This window comes from Triticum aestivum, chromosome 5A (assembly GCF_018294505.1).
Source record: "Triticum aestivum cultivar Chinese Spring chromosome 5A, IWGSC CS RefSeq v2.1, whole genome shotgun sequence".
Classification (NCBI taxonomy): Eukaryota; Viridiplantae; Streptophyta; class Magnoliopsida; order Poales; family Poaceae; genus Triticum; species Triticum aestivum.
The window spans coordinates 311659802-311681767 of NC_057806.1; the positions used below are offsets into that span (position 1 = coordinate 311659802).

Genomic DNA, 21966 nt, shown 5'->3' on the forward strand with positions numbered 1-21966 from the left:
TTTAACATCACGAAGCAATGTTTAGAGCAAGATAACAACATGCTACATGAACATATCATGGCAAAGCAAGGCATGTCATGAAACTACTAAAAGCATATAACAAAAGTCCCTCACTGACCATAAGCGAAAAAGGATCAGAAGATATGATGGCACCCATGTAAACATAGCAAGATTCGTTAACAGGTTCAGACTTAGCAGAAAACTAGACATGGCATAAACAGAGTTACGTAGGCATGTTTGCGAGCTCGATGCACTCACCACAAGGCATTGCATGACAAACTAAGCATACACCCAGCAAGAAGACATGTTCAAGAAGCTAACCATGGCAAGAACCAACTCATAGCATGCATGGATCAACTACAACAACCTTGGCAAAATTGATTAACACGTAAACAATCTGCCGGGAATATTTTATAGCAAAAGTAGAGCAAGATTGAGTCATGCTAGGGTACTCCATAATTGCAAACAAAGACATGGATGGATAGAACATAACAATATCTCAAAATCATCCTTACTGAACATGCTCAAAAGAGGCATGGAACACTCTGTAGCAACATGAATACATGGCATAAAAATAACATCAGGGAAATGACTTAGAAGAATTCTAAGTCCCTGAAATCAGCAACATCACGAGAGCTACTTTGCATGCTTGTGCTATTCACCACATTGATCACAAAAATACATGGCATACACCCCTGTAAAGATGGCATAGCATAGCCCAAAACACATGTAGGGCTCAAGTTCATAGGAGGCACACAATAATCATGGCAAAAATGACAAATGCTCATAATCTGTTAAGAAACAGAAACTAACATTTTATAGCACTCTTGCAACAGCATTTTAGGCATCAAGATGGACTCAAACAAGCATGGTGCAATGGAACAAAATGAAGAGCACATCCTAACGAACATTTTGATATATCACACGCACAAAATGGAGCTACGGATGATGAGATATGGTATGGTGAAATGTACTAGAAAATAATGCAGACTTAGGCAAAAAAGAGGGTCAACCCCTAGGTTTCTTCTCAGATCCAGATCCAGCATGCACGGTTCCTGAGGTTGACCGGGTTCTCGCTGGAGACGATGGGGACGGCGGCCGGAGGGGTCGAGGACGGCGGGGCCGGGTCGGCGGAGGGTGGATCCGGCCACAGCGCGGCGAGGTTTGGCCGGCGGCGACCGGCGCCGGGCCGCGCGGTGGAGTGGAGCTTGCGGGAGGCGGCGGCGGTGACCGGCGAGTTGGGCAGAGGAGCGGCGACCGCGGGAGGAGGCGATGGACCTTGCAGGCGCGTGGGGGCCGAGCGGGCGGCCGTGGAGGCGACGGGCCTTGGGGGCCCGCCTCGGGCCTGGCGTGCCGGTGCGGGAGGGCGCGAAGTGGGCGCGGGCGGAGCAACGTGGTGTCGCGGGGTTGGTCGGGCGGCGGTGCGGACACGTCCGGCCGTCTCGGACGTGTCCGGCGGCGGCGGGGAAAGAATTCTAGGGTTTGGAACCGGAATTTTTGGAGGGGGGGCATATATTTATAGGTTCTGAGAGCTAGGAGAGTCCAAATGAGGTGCGGTTTTCGGCCACGTGATCGTGATCGAACGGACAAGAGGATGGAGGGGGTTTAGATGGGTTTTGGGCCACTTTGGAGGGGTGTTGGGCTGCAACACACACGAGGCCTTTATGGTTCCCTGGCTAACCGTTGGGGTATCAAACGAACTTCAAATGACACGAAACTTGATAGGCGGTCTACCGGTAGTACACCAAGGCCGCTTGGCAAATCTCGGTACAATCCGAGAACGTTTAACACACGCACATGAAAAGAGGCAAAAGGAGACGCCGGAGGACATAGGAGTGCCGGAATGCAAAATGGACAATGGGGAAAATGCTCGGATGCATGAGACGAACACGTATGCAAATGTGATGCATAAGATGACATGATATGAGATGCATGACATGGAAAAAATGCAAAACGAAACAAAACCCAACCACGAGGGAATATCATAACTTAGTGCCGAAAATGTCAAGAGTTGGAATACAAATATGGCAAGTTACATACGGGGCGTTACAAGTAATGAGCTCACATAGAAAGATTATGATGAACAAAAGTTGTTGAGAGTTAACAAACATAGTTCTGGTCATCGTTGCAATTAATAGGAATTAATAAAGAAAGAGAGGTCTTCACATATAAATACACTATCTTGGACATCTTTTATGATTGTGAGCACTCATTAAAATATGACATGCTAAAGAGTTGACGTTGGACAAGGAAGACAACGTAATGGGTTATGTTTTATTACATCTGAGATAAATTATATTGTCATGTATCATCCAACATGTTTGAGCTTGCCTTTCCCCCTCATGCTAGCCAAATTCTTTGCACTAAGTAGAGATACTACTTGTTCTTCCAAACACCCTTAAACCAGTTTTGCCATGAGAGTCCACCATACCTGCCTATGGATTGAATAAGATCCTCCAAGTAAGTTGTCATCAGTGCAAGCAATAAAAATTGCCCCCTAAATATGTATGACTTATTAGTGTGGGAGAAAATAAGCTTTATACGATCGTGTGATATGGAAGAAATAAAAGCGACGGACTGCATAATAAAGGTCCATATCACAAGTGGCAATATAAAGTGACATTCTTTCGCATTAAGATTTTGTGCATCCAACCATAAAAGCGTATGACAACCTCTGCTTCCCTCTGCGAAGGGCCTATCTTTTACCTTTACCTCCTACCTTACATAAGAGTCATGGTGATCTTCACCCTTCCTTTTTACATTTTATCTTTTGGCAAGCACAACATGTTGGAAAGATCCTGGTATATATGGCTAATTGGATGTGAGTTTTCATGAACTATTATTGTTGACATCACCCTTGAGGTAAAACGTTGGGAGGCAAAATTATAAGTCCCTATCTTTCTCTGTGTTCGATTAAAACTCCATACCCATAAGTATTGCATGAGTGTTAGCAATTGTGAAAGACTATATGATAGTTGAGTATGTGGACATGCTGAAAAGCTCTTATATATTGACTCTTTCCTATGTTACGATAAATTGCAATTGCTCCAATGACTGAGATTATAGTTTGTTAGTTTTCAATGAAGTTTATGATTCATACTTGAAATTGTGATTTAATTGTTACTCTAGCATAAGAGATCATATGACAAGAATTATATAAGTTGTTGTTCTAAGAATGATCATGATGCCCTCATGTCCGTATTTTATTTTTATCGACACCTCTATCTCTAAACATGTGGACATATTTTTCGATTTCGGCTTTTGCTTGAGGACAAGCGAGGTCTAAGCTTGGGGGAGTTGATACGTCCATTTTGCGTCATGCTTTTATATCTATATTTATTGCATTATGGGCTATTATTACACATTATGTCACAATACTTATGCCTATTCTCTCTTATTTTACAAGGTTTACATAAAGAGGGAGAATGCCGGCAACTGGGGTTCTAGGCTGGAAAAGGAGCAAATATTAGAGACCTATTCTGCACAGCTCCAAAAGTCCTGAGACTTCATGGAAGTCATTTTCAGAATATATATAAAATACTGAGCGCAAGAAGTTCACCAAGGGGGCCACACCCTGCCCACGAGGGTGGGGGCGCGCCCTACCCCCCTGGGTGCGCCCCCTGATGAGGACATCAATACCATTGTTACACCCACAGCCCCTACTGTTACATATACTGGACCAATTACTAGAGCTCGCGCACGCCAATTAAATTACCAGGTACTTTCGTTTCTTGGTAATGATTCTAATGTTCATGAGATTATGATGCTGCCTAAATTGGATACATTTGTTTTGCTTTCAAATGAAGGGCCTAGCTTGGAGAAGGATGAACATTGGAGCAAGAACACGCATGGAGTTGATGGCATGCGCAAGGGGATCAAGAACGGAGTTACAAGTGATGATTTCAGGACTTTGAAGCCGCCATAAGGAGTGCATGAAGCCATGGACGAAATATACAAGATGCCACTTCATAATATTCGTCCATAGGCTATTCTAGGTGCTGCGTCACCTTATTAATGGGCCAGGCCCATGTAATTTCGAAATACTTAAGTATAGGCTATTTTTAGAGTCCGTATGTGTGGGGAAACAAGAGTTAGGGTTGGTTTCGGACCCCACCCTCAAGGGCCACGAAATTCCCCTCTCTCCCTCCATATATACAGCCCTTAGGGCGTCGTTTAGACTTTGGGTTTTGTTTAGATTAAAAGTTCGCCATAGCTGCAACTTCTCGTACTTCGTTTGTGTCCAACGACCAGACCAAGACGTCACAGAACCCCACCTTGATCAATAAAGCTTTCATCTTATATTCGCAATATCCAGATTGCAATCTCAGTTTCTTGCTTGTTCTTCGTTTGCTCGCAGGAAACAGGCCCTCGTGGTCAGGTTGATCGTGCTCCGGCGTGGTCAATAACCTTTCGGAGGTTGGTTTAGCGATTGCTAAGGCGCGACGTCTCGCACGTTCGTAGTCGAATCATCAAGGTCGACTCCCACAGAAAACGATAGCCACCATCTCATCGAAACATCAGGACACCTTTGCCTCTATCACCCGCCTACCTCGTGGGCCCCCTGGTGGCCCTCCGATGTCCATCTTCTGCTATATGGAGTCTTTCGATGAGGAAAAAGTCATAAGCCATCTTTCCGGACGAGACTCCGGCGCCACGAGGCGGAACCTTGGCGGAACCAATCTAGGGCTCCGGCGGAGCTGTTCTGCCGGGAACACTTCCCTCCGGGAGGGGGAAATCATCGCCATCGTCATCACCAACGATCCTCTCATCGGGAGAGGGCAATCTCCATCAATATCTTCACCAGCACCATCTCCTCTCAAAGCCCTAGTTCATCTCTTGTATCCAATTCTTGTCTCCAAGTCCGGGATTGGTACCTGTAGGTTGCTAGTAGTGTTGATTACTCCTTGTAGTTGATGCTAGTTGGTTTATTTGGTGGAAGATCATATGTTCAGATCCTTTATGCATATTAATACCCCTCTGATTATGAACATGAATATGCTTTGTGAGTAGTTATGTTTATTCCTGAGGACATGGGAGAAGTCTTGCTATTAGTAGTCATGTGAATTTGGTATTCGTTCGATATTTTGATGAGATGTATGTTGTCTTTCCTCTAGTGGTGTTATGTGAATGTCGACTACATGCCACTTCACCATTATTTGGGCCTAGAGGAAGGCATTGGGAAGTAATAAGTAGATGGTGGGTTGCTAGAGTGACAGAAGCTTAAACCCTAGTTTATATGTTGCTTCGTAAGGGGCTGATTTGGATCCATATGTTTCATGCTATGGTTAGGTTTACCTTAATACTTTTGTTGTAGTTGTGGATGCTTGAAATAGAGGTTAATCATAAGTGGGATGCTTGTCCAAGTAAGGACAGTACCCAAGCACCGGTCCACCCACATACCAAATTATCAAAGTACCGAACGTGAATCATATGAACGTGATGAACAATAGCTTGACGATATTCCCATGTGTCCTCGGGAGCGCTTTACATCATATAAGAGTTTGTCCAGGCTTGTCCTTTGCTACAAAAAGGATTGGGCCACCTTGCTGCACCTTATTTACTTTTGTTACTTGTTTCTCGTTACAAATTATCTTATCACAAAACTATTTGTTACCTATAATTTCAGTGCTTGCAGAGAATACCTTGCTGAAAACCGCTCATCATTTCCTTCCGCTCCTTGTTGGGTTCGACACTCTTACTTATTGAAAGGACTACGATAGATCCCCTATACTTGTGGGTCATCAATAAGCTCGTTGGGAGATTGAAAGTGCAACTATCCCTGGGTGGTTTTGGTAATTCCTAACAACATATAGCTCATTGAGCTAATGCTATTTTAAGATAAATATTTCAGGAAAGCTCAATGATTGGCATGGCATGGATTAGAAAGTGGACCCCTCAAAATGCTAAGGACAAAATATTGGCTCAAGATCAAAGCGCAAGACTCCACATTTTACTTGTAGTGATCCAAGATCACATTGAGTCCATAGGAAAAGCCAATACTATTAAAAGGGGGTGAGGTGTTGCTTAATGAGTTACTTGCTCAAAATGCTTAGTGATATGCTCCAAAAAACCCTCAACTACTTTCACATATCCACATATGTCCCAAACCAAAAGTCAAACTCGGCCCCACCAAAATCTTCTATCCGGCGCCACCGAGTTCACTTGACATAGCCACTACCACAAACCCTAGTCACTTCGGTCTCACCGATAGGGATCTCGGTCTCACCGAGATGGGATTGCAACCTCTCCGTTTCCCTTCGTAACGTTTCGGTCCAGCCGAGATGAGCGATCGGTCCCACCGAGATTGCAATGCAAACTCTCTGTTTCCCCTTCGTAACATTTCGGTCTAACCGAGATGAGTGAATCAGTCCCACCGAGTTTGCCTGACCAACTCTTTGTTTGTCTGTTACCAAAATCAGTCCCACCGAGTTTGTGTAATCAGTCTCACCGAGATTACGTTATGCCCTAACCCTAATGGAATCGGTCCCACTGAGTTGACATGTCGGTCCCACCGAAAATCCTAACGTTCAAATTTTGAACTAAATCGGTCTGACCGAGTTTTATTATTCGGTCCCACCGAGTTTGGAGATTTGTGTGTAACGGTTAGATTTTGTGTGGAGGCTATATATACCCCTCCACCCACTCTTCATTCGTGGAGAGAGCCATCATAATATGCCTACACTTCCAACATACATTTTCTGAGAGAGAGAACCACCTACACTTGTGTTGAGGTCAAGATATTCCATTCCAACCACATAAATCTTGATCTCTAGCCTTCCCCAAGTTGCTTTCCACTCAAATCATCTTTCTACCAAATCCAATCCTATGAGAGAGAGTTGAGTGTTGGGGAGACTATCATTTGAAGCACAAGAGCAAGGAGTTCATCATCAACACACCATCTATTACCTTTTGGAGAGTGGTGTCTCCTAGATTGGTTAGGTGTCACTTGGGAGCCTCCGTCAAGATTGTGGAGTTGAACCAAGGAGTTTGTACGGACAAGGAGATCTCCTACTTCGTGAAGATCTACCCTAGTGAGGCAAGTCCTTCGTGGGCAATGGCCATGGTGGGATAGACAAGGTTGCTTCTTTGTGAACCCTTCATGGGTGGAGCCCTCCGTGGACTCGCGCAACCGTTACCCTTCGTGGGTTAAAGTCTCCATCAACGTGGATGCACGATAGCACCACCTATCGGAACCACGCCAAAAATCTCCGTGTCTACATTGCGTTTGCTCCCTCCAAACTCCTCCCTTTACCTTCATATGCAATTATTTTACACTCCGCTGCTATACTCTTAGAATTGCATGTGTAGGTTGATTACTTGAATTGTGCTAAGTTGCTAAAATCTACCAAGAATTAAAATTGGGAAAAAGCTAGATTTTTATTTGGTCAAGTAGTCTAATCACCCCCCCTCTAGACATACTTTCGATCCTACAATATCTTAAAGAAGAGTTGTATATGATGCAACCAGAAGGTTTTGTCGATCCAAAAATGTGCTAACAAAGTGTGCAAGCTCTAGCGATCCATTTATGGACTGGTGCAAGCCTCTCAGAGTTGGAATATACGCTTTGATTGTGTGATCAAAGCATGTGGTTTTATACAGACTTTTGGAGAAGCCTATATTTACAAGAAAGTGAGTGGGAGCTCTGTAGCATTTCTGATATTATATGTAGATGACATATTGTTGATCGGAAATGATACTGAATTTCTGAATAGCATAAAAGGATACTTGAATAAGAATTTTTCAATGAAAGACCTCAGTGAAGTTGCTTATATATTGGGCATCAAGATCTATAGAGATAGATCAAGACGCTTAATTGACTTTCACAAAGCACATACCTTGATAAAATTTTGAAGAAGTTCAAAATGGATCAAGCAAATAAAGGGTTCTTGCCTGTGTTACAAGGTGTGAAGTTGAGTCAGGCCCAATGCCCGACCACTGCAGAAGATAGAGAGAAAATAAAAGTGGTTCCCTATGCTTCAGCCATAGGCTCTATCATGTATGTAATGCTGTGTACCAGACCTGATGTGTACCTTGCTATCAGTTTAGCAGGGAGGTACCAAAGTAACCCAGGAGTGGATCACTGGACAACGGTCAAGAACATCCTGAAATACCTGAAAAGGACTAAGGATATGTTTCTCGTATATGGAGGTGACAAAGAGCTCGTCGTAAACGGTTACGTCGATGCAAGATTTGACACTGATCCAGATGACTCTAAGTCACAAACCGAATACGTGTTTTTATTAAATGGTGGAGCTATTAGTTGGTGCAGTTCCAAGCAGAGCGTCATGGCAGGATCTACGTGTGAAGCGGAATACATAGCTGCTTTGGAAGCAGCAAATGAAGGAGTCTGGATGATGGAGTTCATATCCGATCTAGGTGTCATACCTAGTGCATCGGGCCCAATGAAAATCTTTTGTGACAGTACTGGTGCAATTGCCTTTGCAAAGGAATCCAGATTTCACAAGAGAACTAAGCACATCAAGAGACACTTCAATTCCGTCTGCGAAAAAGTCAAGGAGGGAGACATAGAGATTTGCAAGATACATACGGATCTGAATGTTGTAGACCCATTGACTAAGCCTCTCTCACGAGCAAAACATGATCAGCACCAAGACTCCATGGGTGTTAGAATCATTACAATGTAATCTAGATTATTGACTCTAGTGCAAGTGGGAGACTAAAGGAAATATGCCCTAGAGGCAATAATAAAGTTGTTATTTATATTTCCTTATATCATGATAAATATTTATTATTCATGCTAGAACTGTATTAACCGGAAACTTAGTACATGTGTGAATACATAGACAAACAGAATGTCACTAGTATGCCTCTACTTGACTAGCTCGTTGAATCAATGATGGTTATGTTTCCTAACCATAGACATGAGTTGTCATTTGATTAACAGGATCACATCATTAGAGAATGATGTGATTGACTTGACCCATCCGTTAGCTTAGCATGATGATCGTTTAGTTTGTTTTTATTGCTTTCTCCATAACTTATACGTGTTCCTATGACTTTGAGATCATGCAACTCCCGAATATCGGAGGAACACTTCGTTTGCTACCAAATGTCACAACGCAACTGGGTGATTATAAAGGTGCTCTACAGGTGTCTCCGATGGTGTTTGTTGAGTTGGCATAGATCGAGATTAGGATTTGTCACTCCGAGTATCGGAGAGGTATCTCTAGGCCCTCTTGGTAATGCACATCACTATAAGCCTTGCAAGCAATATAACTAATGAGTTAGTTATGGGATGTAGCATTATGGAACGAGTAAAGAGACTTGCCAGTAACGATATTGAACTAGGTATTGAGATACCGACGATCGAATCTCGAGCAAGTAACATACAGATGACAAAGGGAACAACGTATATCGTTATGCGTTTGACCAATAAAGATCTTCGTAGAATATGTGGGAGCCAATATGAACATCCAGGTTACGCTATTGGTTATTGACCGGAGACGTGTCTCGGTCATGTCTACATAGTTCTCGAACCCGTAGGGTCCGCACGCTTAGCGTTCGGTGACGATCAGTATTATGAGTTTATGTGTTTTGATGTACCAAAGGTAGTTCGGAGTCCTGGATATGATCACGGACATGACAAGGAGTCTCGAAATGGTCGAGACATAAAGATTGATATATTGGACGGCTATATTCGGACATCGGAAGTGTTCCGGGTGATTTCGGAGAAAACCGGAGTGCCGGAGGGTTACCGGAACCCCCCAGGGAAAGTTGGTCCTTCATGGGCCATAGGGAAGAGGGGAGACAGACCACAAGGGGTAGCCGCGCCCCCTCCCTATAGGGAGTCCGAATTGGACTAGGGAGGGGGGCCCCCCTTTCCTTCTCCTCTTCCTCTCCCTTCCTTCCTTCCACTTCTCCTCCTAGTAGGACTAGGAAAGGAGGAATCCTACTCCTACTAGGAGGAGGATTCCTCCTCCCTTGGTGCGCCACTAGGGCCGGCCGGCCTCCCCCTTGCTCCTTTATATACGGGGCAGGGGGCACCCTAGAACACACAAGTTGATTGTTTCCAGCCGTGTGTGGTGCCCCCTCCACCATAATCCACCTCGATCATATCGTAGCGGTTCTTAGGCGAAGACCTGTTCTGATAGCATCATCATAACCGTCATCACGTCATCGTGCTGATGAAGCTCTCCCTCGACACTCTGCTAGATCGTGAGTTCGTGGGACGTCATCGAGCCGAACATGTGCAGATCGCGGAGGTGCCGTACTTTTGGTACTAGGATCAGTCGATCGTGAAGACGTACGACTACATCAACCGCGTTGTCATAACGCTTCCGCTTACGGTCTACGAGGGTATGTAGACAACACTCTTCCCTCTCGTTGCTATGCATCACCATGATCTTGCGTGTGCGTAGGAATTTTTTTGAAATTACTGCATTCCCCAATAGTTCAATCTCGTTACCAGCAAGTCTCTTTACTCATTTCCATAATAGAAGATCCTGTGACTAAACTCATTAGTCACATGCTTGCAAGCTTCTTGTGATGTTATATTACCGAGACGGCCCAAAGATATCTCTCTATCATACGGAATGACAAAACCCAGTCTTGATCCATGCAACCCAACAAACACCTTTGGAAATACCTGTAGAGCACATTTATGATCACCCTGTTACGAAGTGACCTTTAATAGCACACAAAGTATTCCTCTAGTATCCGGGAGTGGCATGATCTCATCGTCTAATGAACAAATACTTGACATTGCAAAAGCTGTAGCAAATAACTAAGTGATACAGTCTTATGCTAAGCTTACGATTGGTTCTGTCCATCACATCATTCCCCTAATGATGTGATCCCCTTACCAAATGACAACTCATGTCTATGGTTAGGAAACCTTAACCATCAATGACAACTCATGTCTATGGTTAGGAAACCTTAACCATCTTTGATCAACGAGCTAGTCTAGTAGAGGCTTACTAGGGACACGGTGTTGTCTATGTATTCACACATGTATTTAAGTTTCCGGTCTATACAATTCTAGCATGCATAATAAACATTTATCATGAACAAGAAATATGATAATAACCATTTTATTATTGCCTCTAGGGCATATTTCCAACATGCACGAGGTAGGAGGGTCAATATACCATCATTGAAGGGCACAAGTAAACACGTGTAAAGGAAAAGATTCACCTTTGTATGTATGAACTAGACGTCACACGTGTCACTTGGCAAATGGACTCTTGACATGGTGATGTCTGTAGGATGCTCTGCATCATGTTGTCCATGTTATAGTTTTGGCAACACGAGAATGATTGGAACGAAAGATGACTTGAAATATCATTTGGTGCAGAGGGGTTTTATTTATGTTTATACACACTGGATATCGCACGATGAGGATACAGAAGATGGTGATGATATGAAAGATAACAGTGGCACATATTATGTTGAGGATGAGAGAGATTATGATGACACACATGTAATGGGTGAAGAGGAAGATGAATGAAATTCAAAAGATACCGATGAGGAAAGGGAAGATAGTGAGAATATGAGTGAGATGTTGGGTGACTTGCATGATCAAGTGGTGCAAGACGATAATGCAAAGGAGGCAGAAAAGTTTGAGCAATTATTGGTGGACTCACAAACCCCTCTGTATCACGGAAGCAAAGAAAAGCACACACTCCTTATGGTCACACTAAAAATTCTAAAGATGAGGGCACCCCATAATTGAGACAACAAAAGCATTTCCATGTTGAAATACCTTGCAAAGGAGCATCTTCTACTTGCTAAGCTTCACTCCAAAGCTAGCTACCCCGAGCCCGCGCGTCCGCCGTGCGTCACTCTGACGCCGGCGTCCACCTTCTCGCCACCGGCCACTCCGGCAGCGGCGGCCACCGCTTCGTCCCCTACCTACTTCGTTCCCCCTCCCCCTTGCGCCATGGCGGCGAGCCCGTGCTCCATGACCTCGACCTTCCATGGGGAGAGGACGGTGGTCTCTGGGCTTGTCCTCTCGTTGGCCTCGGAGGGCTCTGCTGCGGCAGCGCCGGTGCCTGCCCCTGCGGTGGTGGAGGGTGTGGTGGGGCCTAGCAGGTGCATCTCGCCATGGCAGGAGGCCCCTGCCTCTAAGAAGATCCTGTGGCGGCGTCGGCTGGAGGAGCGACCGGCGCCCCGCCGTCTGTCGCCTTCGTGCAAGGGGGTCTCGCCGGAGATGCGGGATAAGTGTTTCCGCTGTCTGAGCAAAGGTCACTTTCTGAAGGACTGCACCAACGACGTTGTTTGCCTCTAGTGTGGCCTCCCTGGCCATGTCGCGATGCAGTGCAAGAGGCCGTGCAGTCCGTCGCCGGTTGAGGATCGCAGGAGGGAGGCTGCGGCAAAGGTTGAGCGGCGGTCTTCATCGGGCGCGGCGCCGGTGGTCTCTGGTTTGCTGGGCGCTGCTTCCGGGTGCAGGCTCCCCCCACCCCCTCCCGCACTGTTGCAGCCGGCGGCGCCGGTGTGGCTGCGCCTCGCCCCGCCGCTTCTGATGGTGGAGTCAGATCTTGAGATTGGTCCTGGGAAGCTGTGCGTTGTCAGGAGAACGCATGCTATGGAGCATCTCGAGGGAAGATTGCAGCATGCCATGTTAGTTTATGCAGGTGGAGATACGTCGGCGGTCTCACCGGAGTTTGTGCTGACTGCACTTCAGAAGAGGATGGGCATCTCACCGGAGTTTGTATTGGTGCACGGGTTCAGGCCAGAGGACTTCCTGGTTGTGTTTTCTAGAAAGGAAGATCACACCAGGATGGGGCTGCGGCCGGTGTTGGAGTTCAGAGGCCAGCGGCTTTCTTTTAGGCAATGGATCCAGCAACCTCAGGCTGTGTTCGCGGCCATGAAGTTCAAGGTGGGGCTGGAAATTGAAGGAATCCCTCCCCACGCCCGGGAGCTGGATGTGGTGGAGAGTTTGCTTAGGGGATCGTGCATCATTGAGGCCGTTGCTCCGGAGACCTCGTCGAGGGCTGATTTGTCGTCGTTCAAGTTGACGGCATGGACGACGGAGCCAGACCAGATTCCATCTCGTCAGTGGCTGGCGGTGCCGGAGCCGGAGGAGCAGCGTGGCTTGTTTGAGCCGAAGATGATGCAGTACAGAGTTCTGGTTCGTTTGGATTCAGTGAAGACTTTCGAAGACGGTGATGAGCCGTGGTTCTTGGGGGACTCGTCCGGCAGTGGGCAGAGTGGTCTTCCTGACCCGGAGTTGGATAGGTGTGGGGGACCGAACACACAGTGTCCTGCCTGGCAGTTTGGGGTGCGAGATCGTCGTGGCGATTCTGCGAACGCCAATGTCAGCACGGTGGCCGGCAGATGCCACGCCGTCAGGATGGATGGAGGCTCCACTACAGCAGGCTGGCAGATCCCACCTATGGCCCCCATGCAGCGTGTCACCAATCGGGGCCCAGGCGTGGGGGTCCAGGACAGACTAACATTGAGGCGCTCGGCTTTTGACCGGATGGATGACGATGCGGGTTGGGTGCGTGGGACGGAGCGGGGGCCGGTTCAAATTTTGTACTCGCAACGGTCTGGCTCCACCAATGCTCGGCCTCAGTCCGCATGCCAGGATGAGGACAGGGTGGATCCTCCTCGGGGCGCGTCTCAGCTAGGGGCCACACTGATCTCCTCCCAGGCGGCGCGGGCTCCACCCCAGGAGGCCGCCTCGCGACTGGCCTGTCGGATTATGGCACCAAAGGTGGGGGACAAGGTTGGGCCCAAGGAGCATGGGGATTGCGGCACCGCGTCACGCGGAGTGGATGGTCATATCATGGAGGAGGGTCGGATTGAGCCGCAGGGCAGACAACTTGTGGAAGGCAGCGATGACAGTGGGGACACGCCTGTTTCAGATGCGACTCGCGGGGCCACGGGCAGAGATGGAGTTGGGATCGTTTGCGCTGTCTCGGCTGGGGAGCCACCTCTGCTACTGTGGGGGGGGGGCCTAGCCATAGGGTTTCCACTCTGGTCCCTCCCGCATCGGATCCTGGGGTGGGGGCATTTCAGCGAGATTGGAGGATTTTGTAGCGGGGCCCCCGGATGGGTCTGTTCCGCAGTCCGTGCCGGGTCTGGAGCCACCAATGATTGCTGAGATTCTGCCTCTAGGTGGTGATCCTTGCGATCTTGGACAAGTGGCGAGCGTGGAGGTGGGCTCTGGAGTTTGGGATGTTTCGCACGTTAAGTTGGCCATGCAAAGGGAGTTTCAGGCATGCACGAGCGGTATGAAACCCCATGAGGCAACGGCGATTGGGAAGCTTAAGTGGTTTTGCAACACACTTGTGCGTAAGCTAGCGGCCCCACTCCTCTTGGAGGTTCAATCCATGTTGAGGCCGGAGGCGGAGCCTTTCACTCCACGGCGTACGATGAGGGGCTCCAAGCGCGCTCCAGCGAGCAAACCGTCCAAGGCAACCCAGGCAGAAAATGTGCTAATGAGAGCACTTGGGATTGTTCCAGAGGATTTGGAGGGTAATGAGGATAACATCGCGGAGCTGGCTGAGATCTTTGATTCGCCATTAAGGGAGCAACATATAAGGGTCATAGTTGCCCTGTTTGGCAAGGAAGTGCCACCAGAGTGCGAGATGACCACCGGGATGACGGTGGTGGTTGCTTGATCATCCTGTTTGGATGCGGTTGTGGGCGGTTCCTTTGGTTATGGATAGGAACCCACAAATTCTGTGTTGGAACGTGAGGGGGTTAAACAACCCTGCCAAAAGAAGCGCGGTTAGGGAGTTCGTTGTGTCGGCGAAGGTGAACCTTGTGTGCTTGCAAGAGACCAAGATTGATGTGTTTGATCCGTTTAATGTAATGTAATGCATTGGGCCATCTTTTGATGGCTTTGACTATGTCCCGGCGATTGATACGCGTGGTGGGATCCTTTTGGGGTGGGATACGACGGTCTTGGAGGTAGACAATATCATTAGGGATACCAATTCGCTCACCGGGCTGGTTCACAATAAGGATGGGTCAGAGTGGTGGATTACTGTGGTCTATGGTCCGCAAGGTGATGAAGCCAAGATGCAATTTATTCTGGATTTGCACAACACGAGGGCGGCGTGCCCGGGACCATGGGTGCTTCTTGGTGATTTCAACATGATCTTGCATGCTGATGAGAAGAGCAATAACAACCTCAACCGAAGGATCATGTGGAAGTTCAGGAAGTTTGTGGATAATTGTGAGCTCAAAGATGTCTACATGCATGGGAGGCGTTTCACGTGGACTAACGAGAGGGAACAACTGGTTCTAACCAAGATTGACAGAGTGCTCGTTTCAGTTGATTGGGAACTGAGTTTCCCGGATGTCCTTTTACAAGCCCTCTCCTCCATTATTTCTGATCATGCCCCCCCTACATCTCACCATGTTGGCCCCGTTCTGCTCTAAGAAAAGATTTCGCTTTGAGATGTACTGGACAAGACTAGAGGGCTTCGAGGAGGCAGTTAGGGAGGCTTGGGTGTGTGAGGATAGTATTGTTGACCCCTATAAGAGGCTGGACTCCCTCCTTCGCAACACCGCTGCAGCTCTACAAGCTGGGTGCAAAGGAAGACAGGGCACATCAAGACCCAGATGGCGGTGGCCAATTACATCATCTTGAGGCTGGATCGGGCATGGAAGATAGGGTGCTCACGCCCAAGGAACGATGGCTAAGGGGAACTCTAAAGCATGCGTTGTTACGACTGTCCTCCTTGCAACGCACCATTGACCGACAGCGATCGAGACTACGCTGGATCCAAAAAGGAGACGCCAACACCAAGCTTTTTCAAGCGGTGGCTAATGGACGAAGATCAAAAAACTTTATCCCTCACATTAGACATAACAACAAGCTGATCACGGATCAACAAAGGAAGGAGGAGGTGTTTACGGATGCTTTCCAACAACTTCTGGGTTGCGCTTCCACCAGAGAGGCTGACCTAAACCTGGACTTCCTAGAGCTTGACAGACACGACCTTTCTGAACTGGACGAAATTTTTACGGAGGAGGAAGTGTGGGATACGATAAAGGAGTTGCTGCCTAATCGTGCGCCCGGGCCTGATGGGTTTATTGCTGCCTTTTATCAGAGGGCTTGGCCCATTATCAAGAACGACCTGATGGCAGTGTTCATGAAGCTATATGTGGAGGATGGTAGGGGTTTTGGCAAGTTGAATCGTGCTCATATCGTCTTGATCCCGAAAAAACCAGATGCGGAGGTCGTGGGGGACTTCCACCCTATAAGCTTGACCCACGGTGCTGCAAAATTATTTGCGAAGATGCTGGCGAATCGAGTTAAGCGCAGGATGCCAGAGACCGTGGCTGTAAATCAATCTGCCTTCATAAGTGGCCGACACCTGCATGATAACTTTCTTCTGGTTCGGCAAGTTGCAAGGAAACTTCATGCTCGCAAGGAAGCTGCTGTCTTTCTGAAACTTGATATCTCAAAAGCTTTCGACTCGATCGCTTGGCCTTTCCTCTTCGAGGTGATGAAGCAGAAAGGTTTTGGGACCAAATGGTTGTCCTGGATCTCCATCTTGTTAAGGACGACATCTACTAAAGTGATTGTCAACTGGATCCCGGGAAAAAGCTTCCAACACTTGAAAGGGCTACGGCAAGGAGACCCGGTCTCCCCCCTCCTTTTTTTCATTGCTATGGACGTCCTCTCTAAGATCACGAGTAAAGCTGCTGATTTGGGTGTGTCTAGTAGGATTGCTGGGGTCTTTGCTACCTAGACGATCTCGATTTATGTGAATGATGTGGCTATGTTTGTCAAGCCTTCTGAGGTGGATCTGAGATTTGTTAAAGAAGCTCTCAAGATGTTCGATGATGCGTCGGGCCTTCGAGTGAACTATCTCAAGTCATCTGCAGTGATGATCCATGGTGATGCTTCTGACAGGGATAGGGTGGCTGCTTTGCTGCAATGCAATATGGGAACTTTTCCTTGCAAGTATCTAGGTTTGCAGCTCGCAATTCACCAACTTAGCCGTGCGGACTGGCAACCGATGGTAGATCAAGCTAAGCATTGCGCCCCGGCCTGGCAACGTGGGCTGCTCCAGAGATCAGGCCGTCTTGTGCTCGTTAAGTCTGTGGTGGCTGCTAAACCCATACATCATTTCATGATTGCTGAGGCGCCAGCCTGGGTGTTGGAGGAAATCGACCAATGGATGCGTGCGTTTTTCTGGGCTGGGAAGGACAAGGTGAACGGTGGGCAGTGCTTGGTGGCCTGGAACACGATCTGTAGGCCCATGTTCCTTGGGGGTCTGGGAGTCAGAAATCTGGAGCTGCAGGGGATCGCACTAAGAGTCAGATGGGAGTGGCTGAAACGGACGGATTCGCAAAGACCATGGCAAGGCTTAGCTATGACTGAGGACAGACAAGCCCGCACAGTGTTTGATAGCCTAGTCAAGATTGAGGTTGGAGATGGCACCAAGGTGTTGTTCTGGAGAGACAGATGGATTCACGGTTTTGCGGCCGCGGACATTGCTCCGCTTATCCATGCCATGGTGGCTACTCGCACGAGGAACAGACGCACAGTCAGTGAGGTTCTGGACAATGGCAGATGGTTGCAGGATGTGACTGGTGATCTCACATTCGTTGGGCATATGCAGCTTGTGCACCTCAACTTGGCTATTAGCACGATCAAGCGTGATCCGAACAGACCGGACTGCTTCTCTTGGCCGCCAGACCCCTCGGGTAGTTACACTGCGAGATCCACATATCATCGCCTTTGCCTCGAAACCCGGAGGGTGCCTTTCGCTTCTTGCATCTGGTAGAGTTGGGCACTTCTTAAGTGCAAGATTTTTGCTTGGCTGGCCGTGCAACATCGCATTTGGACCTCGGATCGACGTGCTAAGCATGGGCTTCAGGATAGACCCTTAGCTTGTTACACGTGCCTGCAGGAAGAGGACAACGCTGAGCATATTTTGATCCAGTGTGTGTACGCTAGGGAAGTTTGGCATGAGGGTCTCCAAGCCCTCAACTTGCAGGTCACGAGGCCGACTGAGAATGATAATCTGCTGGATTGGTGGCTATTAGCAAGGAAGGGGAGTGTCAAGGCTAACAAACGGGCTTTTGACACATTTGTGATTGTGGTGGCTTGGGCCCTCTGGAAACAAAGGAATAATCGCGTATTCAATAGAAGAAGTTAACAGAGTTCCTTGATTGAATTGATAGACGCGATTCTTCGTGAGCTGCATGAGTGGATTGAGGCCGGAGTTGGAGGTGTTGGGTTGTCACGTTTCGTGAGAGAGTAGGCTTAGGATCTTGGGTGTGGTTTGTTTCCGGGTGTTGCCTGAGAATGGATGTGTGCATCCATTCGTAAGGCATCTCTTGTAAATCTTATTCTCTCTTCTATAAAAATATGTTACGCTATTGGCGTACTCTCAAAAAAAACCTTGCAAAGGTTTTGCCAAAGGACAATGAATTGCCTAAGACTACTTACGAAGCCAAGAAGGTTGTCTGTCCTCTTGCATTAGACATGGTGAAATACCATGCATGCCTTAATGACTATTTGGGGCACGTGATTGATTCAAGGGTTCAATGATGACGCGTGCGACTTTGGGGCACTTGCATGGAGACTTCTCGGCTATTATCAACAAGGGCAAGCCGACTCTGATAGGTACATGGCAACATCGACGCCTCGGCGACTCGTTCAGGGCGGTAATGCTCGTTCGTGGCACAAGGTCCTCAATGTAATTTTTTTATTATGTCTATGGTGCTTTGTATTTCTTATAAACCTTTATAATATATAATAAATCTAGTTTTTTACGAAAAAAGTCTACTCCTCCCTCACTTCGACTAGACAGGTAGGTCCCACACAAATAGTTTGGTTCGGCTAGATAGGTGCAAACTTGGCCAGATGGGCTGACACGATACGTGTCGACCTGGGTTATATGGGTTAGGCACGCTAACTACACAGACCATGCCGGACCGGCAGGCGTGTTGCACTCCGTGGCCCAAGCACGTCATAGCAAGGAAACGGGTCAGCCCACCAGCACATTTAGCCCACCGGGGCGTCTGATTTTGGGTTGTTTGGGCCTATTGTGCTGATTTGAGGCTAATGTACAAAAAAAAGTCTGAAAAGAATAAAAAAAGTAAACAGGCCGTGTTGTACCGGCACACACATGCCCAGCCTCACGGCCCTAGTGGGCCACGTGCCGTGCCAGGCCGACCATGGGCCGGGCACGCGGGCTAACGTGCCGGCCTGCCTGGCCCAGCCCAGATGGCCACTTTGGGTAGGTGGAGTCGGAACGGGACGCCAAGAACAACGCGAGGAAGAAACGCAATTCGGGTGGAGTTGGACTTGTGGTTGTTGCCGAGCGCTTCCTCCCGTCTCCTCGCGATTTTTTATAAAAAGGAGAGAAGCGCAATCGTATCCCCAGCCAGATTCACATCGTATCGCATCGCCACCCACCTTTCCCTGCCGGATTCTTCTCAGGTAGCAGCAGCAGCTTGAATTCTTGCGGATCTGCGGCTGCGAATCCCAGTCTCGTATCAACTCGACCAGGCGGAGGAGAAGCAGGGGGAAGATGTCCAAGGCGGCGCTGACACTGGAGGAGGTGTCCAAGCACAACACCAAGGACGACTGCTGGCTCATCATCGCCGGCAAGGTATACGCACGCATCTTCTCCCCGCTGCCCCTCCTGATTGTTTCCTTGCGATTATTGTTACGCCAAGATTCAGTCTTTCTTTCTTTCTCTCGGAGGGTCGTGATACTGGTAGCTTGCAGCACAACATGCCCTAATCGATTTGCCAAAGCAATTGATACGTGTTACGTGCTGGCCTGGTACGATTAGAGTTATCCGCCGGCAGATCTGCACAGTACCGTCGGACTATTACTTGAGTTATTGGTTATGTTGAAGAAGAATCAGTTTGGTTTAGTACATGTCGAGCGATTCCTGGGGTAAATAGTTGGTACCTCTTTGAATTGTGAATTGGCCTGAGAGATTACACACTCTGGTTTACTTCCAGAATTTTCACCTGTCGGAACCGATAAATTACTGAGTACCCCGCTATATACAAGGTCCGAACACTTTTAGCGAGTGTGTATAATTTTCTGATGGTGGTCAGAAGAAACTAGGCTCTCACCCCGCTTTTATATACATAAAGCCAGAGTACCGATACAACCACGGTCCAGACCAGCAGACAAGGTCGGAACCGATGAATTGCGTTTATATTGCCGTGCAACCTTCTTCTAGTTGATCCTGCTCGACCTGGTTTGCAAAAAGGATTGCCCTTTTGGTTACCGTAGATTCACTAGTCAATTACCTTTTGCTATGTAAAAATAGTTGCATGTTTGGTTCTTGAGTGTTATGTTGCCCTTTCTAGGAAAAAACAAGAGGTTACTTACCGGTGATTAGATGATATTTTGACCCATGTTTGTTGCTCAAGCTTGTTCCATAGTTGCCACGAGAACATAACTACATGACCAACTATAAAGTTGTCCACAATTTCAGTCTTTCAGACGAGAACTAAACTCTCAGGTCCCAGACCAATTGAGATTCATTCTCCATCCTCTAGACTATATTTTACCCCCGTAAGAATCACATTTGTTAACCTTTTCCAATTCTCCATCTGAGTTCTGGACATAACTCTGAATCTTTTGTCATAGTTTATTTTTCATGTTTTATGCATCCAAAAAATCTGCCTTACAGTAACAACACTTAGGTCTTGGCTTAAGATAAAGATTTTAAATTATATTCATCAGTACCCTTTATCCCATGTGTACCAATGAAAAGCAAGTCTTTAACATTTATTTTAGCCCAAAAAAACTCATTTTATTTTTGTTTAAGCCTTGCAAAGTGGCGTAGTTTAAGGTGAATTTTTCATATTTTGTACAAACCTTGCAGAGTAGTTATGTTTATCTTTCTTCGGAACCTGAAAGTTCTCTATAAGCAGGCTTATATTGCATAAAGACAGATTTGATTAGCCTTTATTCACGTTGAAAGGGCTGCTTTCTTCTTGTACTTGTTTTATATGGCAGGAGCAATGTGGCAATGCTCTTTAATTAACACCGTTACTTTTATGTCAGTAGTGAGGCTTAGAATTGTTATAAATTTAGTTTAGAGGAGAATGGTTATAAATTTTGTTCCTTCTTGAGAAAAACAATCACTGACACTGTGTTCTAATGTTCAGGTATATGATGTGACCAAGTTTTTGGAGGATCACCCTGGAGGTGATGATGTACTGTTGTCCTCGACTGGTAACGCCTTCTTGCCATGCCATGCTTGCAGAAGTTGTGAACTTGTGATTTAGCCTAATAACTTGCATTAACACATGGGCCCTTTTACAGCCAAGGACGCAACTGATGACTTTGAGGATGTCGGGCACAGCACCACCGCCCGTGCGATGCTGGACGAGTACTATGTCGGCGACGTGGATACGGCTACGATACCTGCCCGGACAAAGTACACTCCGCCGAAGCAACCACACTACAACCAAGACAAGACCCCTGAGTTCATCATCAAGATCCTCCAGTTCCTGGTCCCCTTGGCCATACTTGGTCTGGCTGTCGCCATTAGGATGTACACCAAGTCGGAATCGGCTTAACCGGTGGCGGCATTGTTCTCTGGGTTATGGGGAAAAAATAGCTTTAAGGTGTTGGAATAAGTTAGTAGTTTGTCGCGTGATGTATCCATTCCAATGTACCGTGTGGTGAGTTGTTTGAATGTTGCAACGGTTTTGTCGTGAAACTGAAATTGATGGGACCAAGTTTTGTTGTGCAACTTAAATTGATGGGACTGAAATTGCTCTTTGGTGTTGGTGCATTGGTATGCATTCTCCTCGATGCCTGTGAAAATTAAGCACCGGTTCTATTTTCAACAAAAGTAGAAGAACAGTCACGATGTTTTGGAAGAAAACATGTCTGGTGCTACAAGGCGAGGCATGTAGATGGGTGAGAAGAGGCAAACACAGCCTGGCGCGCCGCCACCCTCAGCCTCCGCCGACCTTGACAATTTTTTTGGTGAGGATATTGTAAATATTTGATATCTTCAGTTGTAAATATCAGTGTTTTGGATATCACAT

General features: G+C 47.2%; 1 protein-coding gene across 1 annotated transcript; it reads left to right on the top strand.

Annotated features, from left to right (window-relative positions):
- The first annotated feature begins 19210 nt into the window (after positions 1-19210).
- Positions 19211-21686, top strand: LOC123103092 (cytochrome b5). The gene is made up of 3 exons (XM_044524583.1): positions 19211-19550; positions 21076-21142; positions 21233-21686. Exons 1-3 carry the CDS (start codon positions 19470-19472, stop codon positions 21487-21489), a joined length of 405 nt encoding a protein of 134 aa, XP_044380518.1. The 5' UTR covers positions 19211-19469; the 3' UTR covers positions 21490-21686.
- Positions 21687-21966: the final 280 nt, after the last annotated feature.